Below are 18,599 nucleotides of genomic sequence, written 5' to 3' on the forward strand. Positions count from 1 at the left end.
GGCCTGCCTGAGGGACAAACCCCACTCTAAAGTGACTGTAGCCAGTCCCTCTCCTCCAATAGATCCCAGAGAGCATCATGGGTCATTGCTCTTCCACCGCTCGCCCTTGGCTGGGGCCTCCAGGTGGCCACTGCTCCTGTGTAACACGAGGTTGCTTTGGGTGTGTCATAGGGTCCTGGGGAACAGGGATACCACCACTCTCTTTTTCCTGCCTGGATCCTGAAAACATGGCACTCCTTTGTCATTCCATGGGAACTCCTCTCTGATGTGATGGGTGGCTTTAGAAGTAGCTGAACTCAGGGACTTACTCCTTTGGCTATATCTTTTGAGTAGGACTGTGCCCCGGGTGCAGAGGGGCTTTCTAAGAACCCTGGGAAGACCCCTTGAACTACACTAATGGAATTTATCCAGCATCTGCTGTTCTCAGCAGATATATGGAGGCGGGAGATGGGGACTCCTGGGCCCACTTGAGTTTCTGGCTTCCCTAAGAGGGATGAGGGACATAGGTTTAGACAAATGCTTTCTTTTCACTCTTTCCCAGCCCTCTCGTTTCACATGAGTGAGTCCACTTGGGTCTCAGGGGTGGCCACTCGAAGACCTCCCACAGCTGCCTGTCTGTGGAGCGGAGAGGAGCCTGCGCCCACAGGGCATTCAAAGATGATCCCATCCCACCTGTAGACTGGTCCCAGAACTTTCCTGGGAGGCCAGCCCAGAGGTCCCAGGCACAGGTCCCTCCTGATCCCTTTCAGAGTGGGGGTTCCTTTCTAGCCAGCACAGCCTGTTTCCAGAAGGGTGGAAAAGGGGCTCTGGAGACAGTCCTGCTACCAGTTGCAGTCCCTGACCTGGGACTGCGTCAGGCAGCCTGGGCCTCCTCAGCCTCCTGCTCCTACTGAAATGAGGTGGAATGGGGCTTTTTACCACTACATGTGAAGGCACATACATCATAGGTAACCACATAAGCAGCATACACCTTTCCACGTCTACACTGATACACACATGCCCTCATGTGAGCAATCACCCTCTGCAAGGTCACTGCCCAGGTGTCCACACAGACCCTGCTGACGGAGACAAACCCCCTACATATACACAGAGCAATATGCACAGCAGTGTGGCCCCGGGCCCTGAATGGACCCGGACAGCACTCACCGGGAGGAGGTGAAGAGAGACCCATTGACTCCTCCAAATGTGGACAGGGCAACAGAAATGGGCATGATCCAGGACATGACCCCCAGGAGCTTCTCTCCAAACGTCTATGAGAGAAAACAAGGGATGAGCAGAAAAGGAGAGGTTATATCTCTGCACCTGAGCATCACTGCTAGGAATGCTCCCTCCCAGGCCCACCCTTACTGAGTCTCTAACTAAGCCCCTGAGAGGAGAGATGGTGTTCATGTCCTGTCCCCCATCCTATGTCACCACTTCCCACAGAGACCACTACACAGCAGGGAATCAATAACTGTTTTGGGCTAGCTAACTGAAGGAAGCAGTGTTTGGTAATAATACCAATACTAATGCTGCTAATAATAAACTAACACTTGTTATCCTTGATTTATGGATGAAGAAATTGAGGCCCAAAGCAATTCAGTAGAATGCCTAAGATTACACACCCAGGACTGGACACCAGCCATGTGAATCCAGGCCTCACTACATTGTACATTGGTGAGTCAGGCTGGTTAGGGCTCCAATCTCATCCCAAGATTTAGGAGCTGTAAGACCTTGAGCAAGGTTCTTAATTTTTGAGCCTCAGTTTTCCCATCTGTAATTCATAGGGTAAGAATTTCTAAATTCATAGAAAAAATTATATTGGGGGGAATGATAAGAAGAGGTTATTAGGTAGACTGAGAAAGAAAAGGTGGTAAAACTGTAGACTAGTCTTCATGTATGGAAGGAATATAAAACATCAGGGGACCAGTGTTTCTATATTCTCTGAGCCAAGTACACACTTGATCTATAGCATATTATGGGGAGTGATTGTTTAAAATAGCTATTCTGCCGGGGAAGGCTAGTCTTGGAACACGCTGCCGTGGGACCCTGGAGGGCCTCTTCCTTTAGTCTTCAATGAGGCAAACGATGACGTTGTTTGGCAGGGAGAGGTCATGGCCCAGGTGAAGCCAGGTGAGGGAGCAGCATGTCTCCTAGGTCTTTCCTGGATATCAAGGACCCCAAAGCTTTGGACCTGCATGATCTCTTTCCCCAAGAGCACAATCCATCCTACTTCCTAATTGTTTACTGGCATACACTTTTCCCTGACGAGTGAAGGAGTGAAGGAGTCAGATTGCATGCTTTCCCGAGGTGCAAATGGAGGCAGAGAGAAATGGCATGTCTTGTGCAAGACTGCATCTTTCTGGGGAGAAGCCTGTCTCCTTTATCCAATCACCACAATTTAGAGTTTAAAGTGCCCTAGATCAGAAGTCAGCAAACTTTTTCTGTAAAGGGTCAGATAATAAATAATTCGGCTTTGTAGGCCATACAGTCTCTGTGTTAACTACTCAGCTCTGCCACTGTGGCTCTTCTAGGTTCAGCGTGGCCATCAGCTTGCTTCTGGGCACCTGAAGGTGTGGTTTCTGCCCTAAGGACTTGGGATGACTTCCCATTCCACAAATCCATGGACCAGGGGAAAGTGGGGGTAGCTCAGCAGGCAAATCTATGTCAACCTTCCTGGTTTGAGGGACTGTGAGTTTGATTTCTTACCACAGCGACTGCGTTTGACGCCAGCAGCTCCTGGGGGGACATTGCAGTGACATAAGCGACATTGGCAAAGACATACACAAATGTGACCAGTGGGATGGAGATGAAGATGGCTCTGGGAAGGTTCCTGTAGAGGGAGAGGAGGTGAGAGGGGGAAGGGCTGGCACCTGGGACCATCTGCCTCATCATGAGGTCCAGGGAGTGCCTTCTGTTTTGCTGCATGAAGCTGACCTTGCAGCCTTCTGTGATGTTTCCTCCTCCTGAAGGGGTGGGGGGAGGAATTTATCTCAATATGGGCACGATAACTTAAAGGAAATGAAACAGCTTAGGCTGGAAATACATTCCACACTTACTGATTTTTTGATTGACCAGAATCTCCACAATGCACCCCTTCCCCTGCCTCAAGACACAAAGACCCACCTGTCCCAAAACAGGTGAGTAAGATGCCTGGAAACCATTCAGGGCACATTTCAGCCTTTAACCTACTCTGGTAGAGTCACCAGGTCATTTTTCTTCTCCTGGCAGACTGAGTGGCAAGTGGTCTAAGTTCCTGGGAAATAACTGTTTCTTCAGGATAGACCAGGTCATAGTCAGAATCGGGGATGGGAGGAGGAGAATTGGGCAGTGGACACCTGGTTCCCTCTTTCCAGTAGCAGGTGCCTCGGCCTTCCCAGGGAGAGAGGAAGAGCTGGGCTATTTCAACTCACTTGTAGGGATCAACAAGCTCCTCAGTCACGTAATTGAGAAAGTTCCAGCCTCCGTAGGCAAAGGAGCCCTGAAGGAAAGCCAGTGCAATGAGGCCGATGCTCGGTTCTTGGAAAGCCTCAAATGCATTCTTTGGCTCCAGCCAGAAGTATTCTCCTGTGGACACAAGGGGCAGGAGGCTGCTCAGCGAGACCAGTCAGAGGCCTGGCAGCCACTGGCCTCCCTGGTCTGGTTTCCACCACTCCCTGCAGTGATGATCCAGCTCTTTGTCTTGTCTCCAGTAAGCCTCAAGAATTGGAGAAGTGGGACCAATAGGAGGGGGGAAATATGGCTTGAGGACCCCCCAAACCTGCTAACCATTAGTTCAATGGGGGCTCAGATTCAAAGCACAGCTCTGAATGTTCTTTTTTTTACAAAGCAAAGGTACTTGGAAGGAAAGGCCAAGGGAAGGTCACCGGGAGGGCAAAGTAACTTGAGGGACTAGCAGGGTAAATCGGAGCGGGCCTGCTGGGATTTGGAGAGGCAGGATTAGAGCCCTTGGCAGTCTCCTGAGCACTTTCTCTAATATTTAAATTTGTACATTTTCACAAAGAAAGTGTCAAGAACAACAACATTCAAAACATAAGCTTCCATAATGCTATATTAGCTCAAACCTGCTCTGCTTTCTTTGTCAAGCTCCAACAGTCTCTAAGGGGTGTGTTTGGTCTCCCTTTTCATGGCATAGATTTGCTGAGGACAGGGACCTTCAGCCAAGAGTGCATACATTTCCTTCCCATCCTTTAGCACAGTGTCCTGCACACAGAGGTCCCTCCAAAAAGGCTGCTGACTGAGGTTGTAGTGAGACACAGAGTAACTGCTCACACTTTACTTATTCATTTGTAATCTGGCACTGGGAAAGTAAATAAGGAGATTAGAATGATCAGGAGAAAGCACTGGGGCCAGATTAGGAGGGACTCTATTTTGAAAACATAGCACAGTGATTTCCTTAAGTCTAAATTCCTGAAAACAATATAACCTGCTAAAGAACTTAATCCAACTGATTAAAATAACCGTGGACATTTTATATAGCAGAACCTTAATTATGTTTCCTGGAGTGAAAATCCAGGCACCCACACTGCCTTTGGGCTTGTGGGCAGATGGGAGGTCTCCTGCTTGTCATCTGACTTTCTCCAGGAGGCAGTGACACTGGGCAGAGCCTTGTGGTGCTTCGGATCCCATGGAAACCAAATACAGACTGAGGCTTGAAAAGGGCCAAATCCAGTGGGGAATGTTGGCAAGGGCCCCAGGAACGTAGAGCTCTCTCTTGTAGAGATTATGAGTAATTTAAAAACATATAAAATCTCCTCCTCCGTCCCCCCATTTTAAGATATGGACAAGATACAATATAAGATGCAGGTAGCTTCCCTGGGGTTGGGGTGAGAGGGCAATAAGAGTCCAGAGATCAGAGGTCTTCAGAGTCATGAGGTCAGCATGGAAAGACTGAATCTGCCAACAGGCAAGGCACATTCTACTTCCTGTGGAAAATGGTTTCTCTTCCCCTTTGTCAAGCAAGTGAGGAAGAGAAGTCATTTAAGGCCAGAATTGGGAAATCTCAGGGTGGGCACTCACCCAAAGACAGTATGAGGGGTGGGTGGGTGTACATTCAAGGGGCGGGGCCCCGTGGTTTCAATGACACTCACCTTTGCCGATCTGTACAACCCCCATGATGATGATCAGGGCCAGGGCCAGGAGCTTCCCAGCTGTGAAAATATCTTGAACCCTGGTGGCCCACCGCACACTGGAGCAGTTGACCCATGTGAGGAGCACTGAAACGAAAGACCCCAAACATACCATCAGGGGCCATCATGAAGCTGCAGGACACTCTCTGCACAGAAGCAGAAATGTTCTTTGCTCCTAATGATGGAATGGTAGTAGACGAGCCAAATCTGCAAGCTCAGCCCCAGTGTCCAGAAACTTTGGCTAGGTTAGTGGGTTATGAATGGGGATTACATGCCACAAATTAGAGCTTGGTCAGAATATGCCCTGGCTAGAAGCCAGAAGTAGGCATGGAAGTGTGGACCCTGGCTTTGGAGGGGAAATCAGCAGCTGATCAGGGCACCATTGTAGGTTTTGTTTTCAAGCCATTGTATATTCAAGGAGTGTTCTGAGCAGCTGGTGGGATCCTTGATTTCATCTTTCTGAGCCTGGTTTTGGGGCAACAGAGGTTTAGGGGAATTGTTTGTTACCTAGGTTTATCAAGGCATTATACATATAGAATACAATTCATTTTTTAAGTGTGCAATTTGATGAGAGTTGACAAATGTATTCAGTTGTTTAATCACTACCACACTTTCTATTTCCAACACTCTTGTATGTTGTGTTTCTTTGACGTCAGTCCCTTCCCCTACTGGCAATCACTAATTTGATTTCTGACCCTATAGTTTGGCTTTTTCCAGAATGTCACATAAATGGGATCATACAGTGTGTAGCCTCGTGTCTGGCTCCTTTCACTTATCATCATGCTTCTGAGACCCATTCATGTTGCTATCTATATATATTAGTTTGTTCCTTCCTATTGTCAAGTGATATTCTGTTGTATAAATGAATCAGTTTGATTTTCCATTTGGCAGCTGCTGGACATTAGTGTTGCTCCCACTTTTGGTTATTATTAACAAAGCTGCTATGAACGCTTGCACAGAAATCTTTAAGTAGATTGTAGAGGTCTTTGAATGGGGTTTTCATTTCTCTCAAGTAAATACACAGGAGTGGGATTCTGGGCTATATGGTAAATGTATATCAAACTTTGTAAGAAACTGCCAAACTGTTTTTCTAAAGTGGCTGCATCATTTTGCATTTCCAACAGCAATGTGTGCAAGTTCCTTTGCTCTACATCATTGCCAGCACTTACTACTGTTGGCTGTAAAAGTCTGGCTATTCTAATAGGTGTTAAGTGGCATTTTGTTACAGTTTTTTTTTTATTGTCTAAAGTTTTACATATGTCTCCCCCCTCCACTCCACCACCCCTGCCAATTGACTCCCCGCTTAGCCATTCCCACCCCCCGAGGGCAAGCCCCCACCGCCCCAGTGTCTGTGTCCATTAGTTATGCTAATATGCATGCATACAGGTCCTTTGGTTGATCTCTAACCCCGCACCTCCCCCCCCCCCCCCCCACCTCCCCTGCTATTTGTTTCTGGATCTATTTTTGTTTATCAGTTTATGTTGATCATTATATCTCACATATGAGTGAGATCATATGATATCTATCTTTCTCCAACTGGCTTATTTTGCTTAGCATAATGCTCTCCATCCATGTTGTTGCAAAAGGTAAAAGTTCCTTCTTTTTTATAGCGGCATACTATTCCATTGTGTAGATGTACCACAGTTTTTTAATCCACTCATCTGCTGATGGGCACTTATTTGTTATAGTTTTGATTTGCCTTTCCCTAGTGACTAATGATGTTGAACATGTTTTCCTGTGTTTCTTCCCACTATCCCTATATTTTCTTGGAGGGGATTGGGGGACTTTTAATCTGCCTCTTTTCCTAGGAGTCATAGGCTCTCACAGAGATCCCAAGAATGTGTAACCTCCAGGGCTGTAGGAGAGCTCAGGCTGAGTGCTACGATGGAGGGGCCCACTGCTTTACCATCACAGTCCCTAAGAAAGCCACGGGAGCTCTGTGATACAGGAACAGGAGTCTCAGTCAACCTCCTGGTGGTTATGAAGTGCTTGAGAATAAAGGGGGGGAAGTTAAAATCCTCTTTCTCTCCCTCTGAAACAGTGACCAGGATGCCCCCTAGTTCTCCAAGGGTACAAGTCATATGTGTAAAAGCACAAGACTCTTTCTCTTCCCTCAAGCCACTAACCAGGCCTGATTTCACATACTAGTATACAGCTGATCAAGTTCTATCAATAGCTTATCCTGAAAATGTGCACTTACTTTCCAAATATTTTCCAACCTTGATTCTGAGAACATTTTGGCAGAGTAAGGACCTGACATTATTCTTCTATAACCTTCTTCCCTGTGCCATCTCTACCTGGCAAACTCCTCATCTTTCAAGATCCAGCTCAAATGTCACCTGTTCCATGAGTCGTTATTACTTTACTTATTCCTGACAATGTGCCTGTTAGGTAAGATTTATCAGCTGCATTTTATAGACAAGGACCAAAGTTTGTCCCTCTGCTGTCTTCCCAGACCACTCTGTTTATACCTAATTTTGGCACTTATTTTTTTATATTATAATGATGTTTCTGTTTCTCTGTCTCCTTGAAGACTAGGAGGGCGGGGACTGTGACTTTTTCATGTTTTTAATCCCAGAGATATTACTGATGCCTGCAGCTGCTAGGTGCTCAGTAAATATTTGATACTTGAATAAAGAAAATGTCTTAGTTCATTAGCCCTCCAATCTCAACACTCCACACATTTCACAACGCACACTAATCCCCCTGCTCTCCAGGAAACTCATCAAAAGGAGACACAATCCTCAGTTGGTTTCACAGAGCCAAAGAGCAAGAGGAAACTTGACTTCAAGAGTAGAAGCTCTGAACTCGTCGTGCGGCTGTTATCCAAGATAATGTCATACCAGGAGAACCAACACATGTTGCGGGAGGAAGGATTTTAAGCGCCTAAACAGGGAGAGCATTTAGTAAATACTCGAATGTTCCAGATGGACTGGGATGTCCTTGATAAATACACGTTTGGTTTACCTTACTCAGTTCAATAACGATTTCAGGATCACATGCCTCATGACAATCCAACCCAAATCGCTCTAAGCAACTGGGTTTCTTCCTAGGGCTCTGAGGCATGCTAGGGTTGAGGCTGGGCCCCTGGGTCCCAGGAGTTCAGCAGATATAAGTAATAATGACTAAAAAATAAAGGAGATTGATTTATGAAAGAAAGGAAGTTTAGAACATAAAACCTATGCATGTGGCTCAGGGATAGGTAAAGGTTATAGAACAAGGGGCAGAGAAGAAAATTATTCTCCACCAATGGGAGGAGCGGGAGGCAAGGATGTGCCAAGAAAGTTCATGGAGGGAAATAAGGACAGAGCAGGACAACTAAGCAGGAGGGGAATGTGGCCATTTTTCCATGTGTTGGGATAGAAAACACAAAATCATCTTGTTAAGGCAGCCAGGAAGACTCCTTCAAAAGGTCAGCCCCACAGTAGCCTGGGAGGATCGGAGATGTTTCAAAGAAGGGACATTTGTCAAACAAACTTGAGGTATGCGTCTTCTGTCCTGCTTATCGCCACAACTTCACAAGAACCCAGACCTTGGCTAATATTTAACTTTTCCCCTTTACAGGGATCTTTCAGAAATAAAAAGAGAATTCCTGAGAATGAGGTGGGGAGACAGGCTGCCTGTGACACTAATCTCCTTGGAACAATGGCTGCAGGCCTTGGATGACCTTTCACCCGAAGTTAGGCCACCACAGCATGTGACCAAAGGAAAAGAGGGTACTTCCAGTCTCCTGGTACCAAAGGACAGCTTCCCTCACAGCAGCTGAAACCTGAGCCTCCATCCAGAGAGGAAAGGTCAGTGAGTGAAGGCAACACTTGCCAGGTGCTTGCCAAATCTCTGCCCTGCTCAGGCTTCCTGACTCTGCCGGTCTGCTATTCAGCATCCTTTTCTGTTGCTGACGGCTATGTTTTCTCTCTCTTCTCAGCCAGATCCTGAATTCTGTATGCTGGAGATATACAGTGACCTCAGGGAAGCCACATGTAGATGGGGACCAGTGGCCACTGCAGCTTGCAATGTGAGGGTTTTCATCCATCCATCCATCCACCTATCCATCCATCCATCCATCCATCCATCCATCCATCCATCCATCGTTCCATCTATCCAGCCGGTCAGCCAGCCACGCATCCATCCATCCATGCAGCTGTCATCTATAAAGGGCCTATACATGCTAGGCACTCTAGTAAGTGGGGGAGTTATAAATAAGATTCAAGTCCCTGACCTTAGGAAGTTGACATCATAAGAGGGGAGATAGGTGAGCTAAAAGAAGATCACAAAACAATGTGGAAATGGTAGAGCTCTTCATGGAAGCCAGCGGGTGTCTACGAGGAGTCCCTAACTCAACCCAGGGGAATCAGAGATGCTTCCTATATGAGGGGGAGACCTGAGCAACAGGGAGAATTTTATAATTTTGGCCCAGCTGGACAAGATAATAAAAAGGCATAAAACTCTGGTTCTTGTTCATTGTAATCTGCCTGTTAGGGCAGGTGCTGCTTCTCTAAAGGTCCCCATGGAGGCCCAGGCTTGTCTGTATTTCTCAGGCTTTTTCTTCTTTGTTTCCTGGCTTAAAAAAATAAAGGTGAAAAGACTATCAAGAAGATGCTTAAGTCAGGGGTTGGTTTTAATTAGCCCCGTTTGAAAAGCCTAATGCCAAGGTGACAGGAGGGATAAAAAAAATGAGTCAGGCAAGAGTAACCCCAGTAATCTCATGCCCTGCCCAGAGCCCAGGGCCTCTCAACTGCCAAGTAGGAAAGGTGGGCTCCAAGTTTCTGCAGAGAAGGCGTCTCTGGCCCCATCTCAGCTCTAAGCCTCAGACTCTGCTCCCTGGGGAGTCACAAAAGCCTCTAATTTACTTCTTCCTCTGACAATAGCATCAGAACTCATGGGGACAGGAAGAAGAATGGCATCCCAGAAATGTCAACATCTTAATCTTGTGAATATGTTACCTTACATAATGTAAGAAATTCTGCAAATGTGACTAAGTTAAGGATCTTCAGATGGGGAGATTATTTTGGATTATCTGACTGGGTCCAATGTAATTATTTTCCCCCCAATGTAATTATGAATCCTTTAAGAAGGAGGCAGGAGGGTCAGAGTTAGAAAAGGAGATATGATGACCAAAACAGAGATCAAAGAAGGAGAAAGAAAGCTTTGAAGATGCCATCCTGCTGACTTTGAAGATGGAAGAAGGGGCTATGAGCCAAAGAATGTAGGGGACCTCTAGAAGCTGGAAAAGTCAAGGAAACAATTCTCTGCAGAACCTCCAGAAGAAACACAGCTTTCCTGATCTTGAATTTAGGACTTCTGGCCTCCAAAACTATAAGAATAAATCTGTGGGACCTGACTGGTTTGGCTCAGTGGATAGAGTGTTGGCCTGCGGACTGTGGGGTCCCGGGTTCAATTCCGGTCAGGGGCATGTACCTTGGTTGCGGGCACATCCCCAACAGGGGGTGTGCAGGAGGCAGCTGATCGATGTTTCTTTCTCATCGATGTTTCTAACTCTCTATCCCTCTCCCTTCCTCTCTGTAAAAATATCAATAAAATATATATATATTTTAAATAAATCTGTGTAGTTTTAAGCCACTAAGTTTGTGGTAAGTTGTTCCAGCAGCAAGAGGAAACTAATACAGGGCCAAACACCATACAGATAGACCGGGAAGCAGGATGACTACATACCCGTAAAAAGCTTTTAAAGAGCAACCAGGCAGCATATACCAGGACCCCAAAGGAGTCCCTGTCTTGCCTTGCAAGACACCAAGTGGTGGGAAGTGGTGTTGATCTCTATAAGTGGGCAGTGAAAGCGAGATCAGCCATGTGCTGATCTAGTTGGCAAATTTTCACACCACACGAGCATCCCAGCTCTTCCACACCCTGCTCTTGTCAGTGGTACCCATGGGCATTGCTGACAGTGCCACTTGGGCTCTGAGTCTGTTACCTGAAGACACTGACCAGGTTGCTTTCTGGGCAGCTGGACATAAGTTGTGGCAGAAAGGTGAAGATTAAGATGACTGCTCCTCAGAAACCGAGAGAGTCATGTCCATTATCCCCAGGGATTTAGAACATAACTGTTCACAGGCAGACTTGTTGCTCTGCCTTGTGTCCTCTCCCCTGGGCCCTTGTCAATGGCATCGTCACATGTTCCCTGGAACTCAGAGAACTCCATTTGGATTTCTTCGTCTTGCTGGCTTGCCCCTTTCTCAGGACTGGGCTGGAGGGAACTTGGAAAGCTTTGTTTTCCTTTAGAATTTCCAAAACCAGGCCTCTCCTTGTCTTTTCAGAAAAAAAAAAACAAAAACAGGCAGTAGGAAGGGTGAAGACTGATGGTGAAGAAGAGAGAAGCGTGAGCATGAGAAACAATAGAAGGGAGGAAGGAGGGAGGGGGAAAGAGAGAGGGGGAGAGGGACATAAGGGGGGGAGAGAGAGAGAGAGAGAGATCGATCTTGAGGTGCAGAAGAGAGAGAGAAGGGGCCAGGACAGAAAAAATAAAGATGGAATGTACTAAGCAGGCAGTTACTGAACAGGGAAGCTAGTGACACCACTTTGTAGAAATCAGAACAGCCTGTTCCTTTCCATAACTTCAAAATAAGCACCTTTCTGGGAAGGAGCTCCTTAGCTCTCCCAAGCAGCGTAAGTTTCTCCTGGTTATGTGCCTGGCAGAGTGCAGGTCTGTCTCACCTTTGGCTGTGGTGTGCCCTTCTCTGCCTTCTGCCACGCTCTGGCCAGCTTCCCCTGACTCCCTCCCTCTGGACCTGGAGCAAACGGGCGAGCTGACGCCCCTCAGAGCAGCCCTCCTGCGCCCAAGCCGAGCGCGGAGAGCACCCAGCCAGCGGAGAGGACGGCAGGGGAAGGGGTGTGGCGACGCTCTGCTCTGTGATAGGCTGGACGGGCTCCTTGGCCGTCTCCCTTTGCTCTTGGAAGGAACTGGGCACGTGTTTCTAATTGTGGAAAGGCTGCTCTGGGCTGGTTTGCCTAACCGTTTCCAGATCTAGGAGGTAACTAGTGCCGGCTGCCAAAAGGCACTGATAGGCAAAGAAAACACGGAGCCCTGTTTGAGTTCTAAGGCACACAACCCAAGGCTCAGATAAGGTCCCCCTTCCGCCCATGCAGGCCAGCCCGAGCTCGTTCCTCAAAAAGGCTGGAGGACAATTGGACTAGGACTGTGAATACAGAGCCAGCGTCCTAATCCTTCCCTGCTCGCCTGGGGCCAAGACGGTTTCATATGGGGTGAGGAGCCGCCTTATCAAGTCTCAAGTCTCTAAAAACAAACGTTAGTATTATTGTACGCGTAAATAATTTGATTGGTGAAAGACAAATCTATCAGAACAAAGCAACAGCAACCCAAAATATCAAAGTAGCCCGTACTTATAAACTAAGCTTTGCTCCCAGTTCCTGTTAGGTCCATAAATAGGCTTTGAAATAGATCTAGCCCATCACCCACACCACAGTAACATTTTGCCCTGCTCATCCAGCCCCTTTCTTCTTGAAACACTGACACCCATTGAGAAGTCTCAGAAGCCCCTCTGAGAAGAGGAGTTGTGCTGAGCCTTCTGGAAGGGCCTCTCTCCTCTAATGACAAACAAGCAGAGGAGGAGTGGTGCAGAGACTCTGTGAGCTTTTGGGGGCCCTGAATCACAGCTTTTCCTGGAACTTTCAGCTAAGCTCCTACTTCTACCCGTTCCTTTGATGGCTCTCCCTTCCCCTTCCTTTTTATCCTAATCCCTCCAATGGCAAGTGCCAGTTGCTGGACCTGGAGCTTTTGCTGAATCACCATCCAGTACTGAGTTCAGCCAAGAAGCCCAAACACCCTGCTCAGCATTTTCCAAGAGCTGAATAGTTCTCTCTCCAGCATGAGCTTAGCAAGGCTCCTGAGCTGAGAGGAGGAGAGAAAAACGGGACACTCGAAAAGCAGGGAAACAGACATAGTGCACCATGCCACCTCCGGGAGTCCCATTTTAATCCTGTTCATTACTGTTCCAGCCCAGGCCTGAAGATAACTCCTGTTATCTCACGTCCCAATTCTCAGGGCTGATGCCTCCCAGACTCGGAGCAAGGCGGATGGGAGGAGTTCTGAGGGGGTCTGCACAGAGCTTGGGAGGGCTAGTCCGACTCTCTCATCCTCAGATAGTATCCACCAAAATCTGCAGATGCTCAAGTCTCTTATGTCAAATGGTCTATAAACCTGGTCTATAAACCTGAACGCAGGCTGCAAAATTCCCAAGACTGGACAGTGTGGATGATAAAAGGGATTCTGGGGAATGTAACCTCACAGGGTGGTCTGATCATAAATTCCTAACTGGGCAGGTCATGGTAAGTAGTCATGCCCCAGGCATGTGACTTCTTTAGTAAAAGGCTTATCTTTGCCTTAAGCAAGCCCTGTGCATTGTTTCTGTGCATCTAGGTTAACACACTTTTGAAATGTCCCCTTTAAGACTCTTCCTTCTAATACCTGACCACCCTTTCAGACCCCTGCTTCTAAAGCATGAGAACATAATCTTAACTATCCTGTAATCCAATCCGGGCCTTGCTTTCTCCCGCCTCCATGTAATCTTCCTTACATTCCCTCCTTAGTCTGAAATGCATAAAAGAAATAGCAAACTGTTATTCTCAGAAGCATTTATCTCAGTCTTCTGAGATCTCGCTTCCAGGTGCATCTTCTGTTTAACTCAAATAAATTTTAATAAAAGTTCTCTACAGGTTCTTATGTCAACACCAGTTATAACTCAATTCCAAGGACAGCTTGTGCTCAAGCTTGCTAAACTCTCAAAACAAACAAATCTTGCCCTCTCTTCTGTTCCCAGAGCTCCCAGTACCACTAGGCTTCACTCTGTGAATGGTCTGATTTTATGTTCCTGGGCATAGGATATAAATGTGGTGTGTCGCGTTAGCCCTTAAAAGTTTATCAGACACAATTAATGGGTGAGTTCCTACACCATAGGTGCCGGCTCCTCTGGGGGGAGGGGGAGGAGAGGCGTGATCCTTGAGAGTCAGCAACAGAAGGCCAGTGGAGAGTTTAAGCGATTAGGCTGGTTTTAAAAAAGCAGCAAGTTGTTTCCATACTGGCAAAAGCTGAACGCCAGGAAAACTATTTCAGGGAACCTCAGTCTCATTCTACTATTTTTCCAAGCAGGGTGTGGACCCATTGTCAGGAATAAGCTCCTCGTTCCTCAATTTCCAGGACTTGGGCTATGTACACCCTTTGAACAGAAGAATTCCAGTTTGAGAGCAAGAACCAGAGACCAGGAGAGACACTATGGGAAGCCAGGAAAGAGGAGATGATCTGGACCAGAATTGAAGCATACTGAAACTAAAAAGAAGACTCCGACTTCTCAGGTAGCCAGTGGCTAAATCCTGTTCTGAGAATAGATTGGATTTTGACTAATGGGCAGAAGTGTCCAACACCAATGGATTTCTAGGGAAGGAGAACTCTTTGTAATTGCTAACTACAATATAGAAACTTAAAAGCACTATACCAATAGTTGTTCAACTATTGAATTACTCTGACAGAAATGTAAAATGAGGGCAACTGAGATATCTTCATTCCCAGGGCTATAGGCACAAGGAATACTCCAGAGGCCGAATAGGTCAGGGGGGAGATGAAATAGCACTGAATGGGTATTTACTCTGCCATGAGAGGCATGGAGTCCAAAAGCATAGGGGATGTCTTCCTCAAGGGTTAGCAGTGAATCTTAAGTATTAGAGAGTGAATAGAAAGGGTGACAAAGACTGAGGAGCCAACTCAACCCAGTCTGAACCACACCAATGAGAAGACATTAAAATATGATCCTGCCCTGGCCATTGTGCTCAGTGGTTAGAATACCAGCCCAAGCACTGAAGGGCTGCAGATTCAATTCTCAGTCACGGGCACATACCTGGGTTGCAGGCTCAATCCCAGCCCCGGTTCAGGTGCGTGCAGGCGGCAACCAATCCATGTGTCTCTTTCATATCAATGTTTCTCTCTCTCTCTCTCTCTCTCTCTCTTTCTCTTTCTCTCTCTCTCTCTCTCCTTCCCTTCTTTCCTCTCTCTCCCTCCCTTCCGCTCTCTCAAAAAATCAATGGAAAAAATGTCTTTGGTTGAGGATTAACAACAACAAAAATGAGCCAGTGTTTTTCTTGATCTATTTCACCTGTATTCCAATAGGAACGTGCCATCCTTGACTCTCTCACCATTAACCACCAAATCCTGCTAATACTATTTTGTAAATGCTAAATACAGTTGATTCTTGAACAACATGGGGGTTAGAGGTGCCAACCCCATCCCCCATCCCTGTGCAGTTGAAAATGTGCATACTACTTTTGTCTCCCCAGAAACTTAACTACAATCCTCCTTGAGTATCCAAGGGGGGTTGGTTTCAGGACCCCACCTCCCATACCAAAATCTTCAATAATCAAGTCCCTTATGAAAAATAGTGTAGAACAATGCACACAGTCAGCTCTCTGCATCCACAGATTCATAACCACAAAATGAAGATACTGTTTTTGACCCAAGGTTAATTGAATACATGAATGTGAAACCAGGAGATATGGAGGGCCAACTCTATATTTATTGGGAAAAAAATCAATGTATAAGTATACCTGTGTAGTACAAACCTGTGTTGTTCAAAGGTCAACTGTACATCTACTCTCCACTTCCACTGCTCCATCCCTAATTCACATCATTGTCATCTCTAACATGGATTCCTGTAACCACATTGTAACTGGTCTCCTTGCCTTTGATCTTTAAAAAAAAAAAGTATTTTATTGCCCGGGTGGTGTGGCTCAGTGGTTGAGCGTCAATCTATGAACCAGGAGGTCATGGTTCCATTCCTGGTTTGGGCATATGCCGGGGTTATGGGCTCAATCCTCAGTGGGGGACATGCAAGAGGCAGCCGATCAATAATTCTCTCTCATTATTGATGTTTCATCTCTCTCTCCCTCTCCCTTCCTCTCTGAAATCAATAAAAATATGTTTTTAAAATTTTTTAAATTGATTTCAGAGAGAGGAAGGAAAAGGGAGAGAGAGAAACACCAATGATGAGAGAGGATCATTGATCATCTGCCTCCTGCACTCCTCCTACTGAGGATTGAGCCCAAAACCCCGGCATGTGCCCTGACTAGGAATTGAACAGTGACCTTCTGGTTCATGGGTCAATGCTCAACCACTGAGCCACACCAGCCAGGTTCCTTGCCTTTGATCTTATTCCCCTCTCCAATCCATCCTTTACCCTTTCAGCTTTGATTCTTTTAAAATATAAATATGATAATGTTAATTCTCTGTTTGAAGCCCTTGAATCCCTTCCCATTGCTCTTAGAGTAAATCTCGTTAGCATAGCCCATGAGGTCCTTCATGTCCGGCTCTTCACTTCTATCTACAGTTCTTATCTCCTCGTCTATGCTGTGGCTATCCAGAACTACCTGGAGCTTCCCCAGAGAACCCCCATTTCTGTTACATCCAGCTCCCTGAATGTTGTCCTCTTGGAGGAACTTACTACTTGGAACTGAAATTCCCTATGTACTTGTCATAATCATCCATTGGACTGAGCGTGCCTAAGTATTCTCCTGCCTAACACAGTGCCTGGAGCAGAACAGACATTTGAATATTTGATCATGACTGAACGACTTTGTACCCTGCAGTACCTATAGAAGACACACAAGTGGACTCAATAAACACTTAAGAGAAAAGGTTTAATTTTCTGCTGCTGCAGCAAATGAGAATGAAGATTTTCTGGTTCATTGCTGTATCCCCTGTGCCAAGAAGGGTATCTAGCACATCCTGGGCCTTTGATAAATATTTGTTGAATGAACAAAGTATTGTGATTTTCATTTATGTAACGCTTCCTGAGAGTCCCAACCCCTGTTAAGTTATATTACTCTAGAGCAGGCTTTTTAGCAGCATCCTTATGTAACCATCCTGAGGAAGACTCCAACCAAAGACTTATTCAGTGCTCCTCTGGGCTTTGGAGAGGACATGGGAGGCAGAAACACAGAGAATGCGTAACTGCTCATCACAAATGCAGGAGACAGTTAGTTGAAACGTATTTCATTTTGATTTGTAGATAAAATAGTTTCCCTCCTCTTAGTATCAATCAATCAACATGGCCAGCTGATTCTACCCCTGAATCTTTTTCATTTTTCCCCCTTGTAACTTTGTTTTTATTTTAGGCCACTGCCTCTCTAACCTAAACAAATGCTTAGTCTGCTAACTCATCTCCCTGCTTCAAGGGTCATGGTCTTTTCTTCACTCAGATGTGAACCTAAGCATGTTACTGATCAAGATCCTTCAGTGGCTCCCCATCCCTTGAATGAAGTCTGTTCTTTTCTACATGCTGTACAGGATCCTTCAAAGTTTGTTCCTGCTCACCTGTTCAGCCTCATTTCCTGCCACTCTCCTTGGCTCCACCGACTCAAAAGTACTTGCTTCTCTCCAACAGGCTATTTCTTTCTTGACCCCAAGTCTTTTTCTTTTTTTCCCCTAAGACACCTTTACGCTATTCTTACTTAGGAAATACAAGAGTTTTTGTTTTGTTTTTTTAATCCTCACCTGAGGATATTTTTCCGTTGATTTTTATTTTATTTTATTTTATTCATTTTTATTTTTTTAATATATGTTATCGATTTTTTTTTTTACAGAGAGGAAGGGAGAGAGAGTTAGAAACACTGATGAGAGAGAAACATCGATCAGCTGCCTCCTGCACACCCCCTACTGAGGATGTGCCCGCAACCAAGGTACAGGCCTTTGACTGGAATTGAACCTGGGACCCTTCAGTCCACAGACCAACGCTCTATCCACTGAGCCCAACCAGTTAGGTCTTTCCATTGATTTTTAGAGAGAGTGGAAGAGAGAGGAAAAGACAGAGAGAAATATTGATGTGAGAGAAACACATCGATTGGTTGCCTCCTGCATGAGCCCCGACCAGGGCCCGGGCCAGGGAGGAGCCTGCAACCAAAGTACATGCCCTTGACCGGAATCGAACCTGGTCTCCGAATTGAACCTGGGTCCTTTTGGTCCGCAGGCCAACACTCTATCCACTGAGCCAAACTGGCTAGGGCTTGACCCCAAGTCTTGCCTGTGTCCTTCCCTCTATCTGCCTGTTCCATTTTATGCCCATCTGCAGCCGACCTACTTGCCTTTCAAGATTTAGCTCAACTCGAGAGCCTTCCCTAAGGATTCACTCCCAACGTTTTTGTTGTTAATCCTCACCCAAGGATATTTTTCCATTGATGTTTTAGAATGAGTGGAAGGGAAGGGAAAAGGCAGAGAGAAACATCAATGTGAGAGAGACATATCGATTGGTTGCCTCCCACACACACCCCAACCAAGGCCGGGGATTGAGCCTGCAACCCAGGTATGGGCTCTTGACCAGAATCAAACCTGGGACCCTTCAGACTGTGGGCCGATGCTCCATCCACTGAGCAAAACCGGCTAGAGCTCTTTCCCAACTTCGAAGCAGCTTTTGTCATCACAGTGTATTGTAATTATTTGTTTGTACACCAATCTCTTCACTAGCCTTTAATTTC

General features: G+C 46.2%; 1 protein-coding gene across 3 annotated transcripts in view; it reads right to left on the bottom strand.

The window, feature by feature from the left end:
* SLC7A8 (solute carrier family 7 member 8) overlaps positions 1-18,599 on the bottom strand; it is a 50,896-nt gene that overhangs the window by 9,639 nt on the left and 22,658 nt on the right. The window contains exons 1-5 of one of the 3 annotated variants that reach the window (XM_070426564.1): positions 11,781-11,913; positions 5,070-5,195; positions 3,393-3,546; positions 2,689-2,812; positions 1,147-1,250 (exon numbers count right to left, since the gene is read on the bottom strand). In XM_070426564.1, coding sequence (XP_070282665.1) covers positions 1,147-1,250; positions 2,689-2,812; positions 3,393-3,546; positions 5,070-5,094 — 407 coding nt within the window. In that variant the 5' untranslated portion in view covers positions 5,095-5,195; positions 11,781-11,913. Of the gene's footprint in view, positions 1-1,146; positions 1,251-2,688; positions 2,946-3,392; positions 3,547-5,069; positions 5,196-11,780; positions 11,914-18,599 lie in introns of those variants that run through there. The other 2 variants (XM_070426549.1, XM_070426556.1) reach the window with 2 other exon arrangements.

Source organism: Myotis yumanensis, unplaced genomic scaffold, assembly GCF_028538775.1.
Source record: "Myotis yumanensis isolate MYYU_CA2020_CCGP unplaced genomic scaffold, mMyoYum1.0.hap1 SCAF_1, whole genome shotgun sequence".
Taxonomy (NCBI): Eukaryota; Metazoa; Chordata; class Mammalia; order Chiroptera; family Vespertilionidae; genus Myotis; species Myotis yumanensis.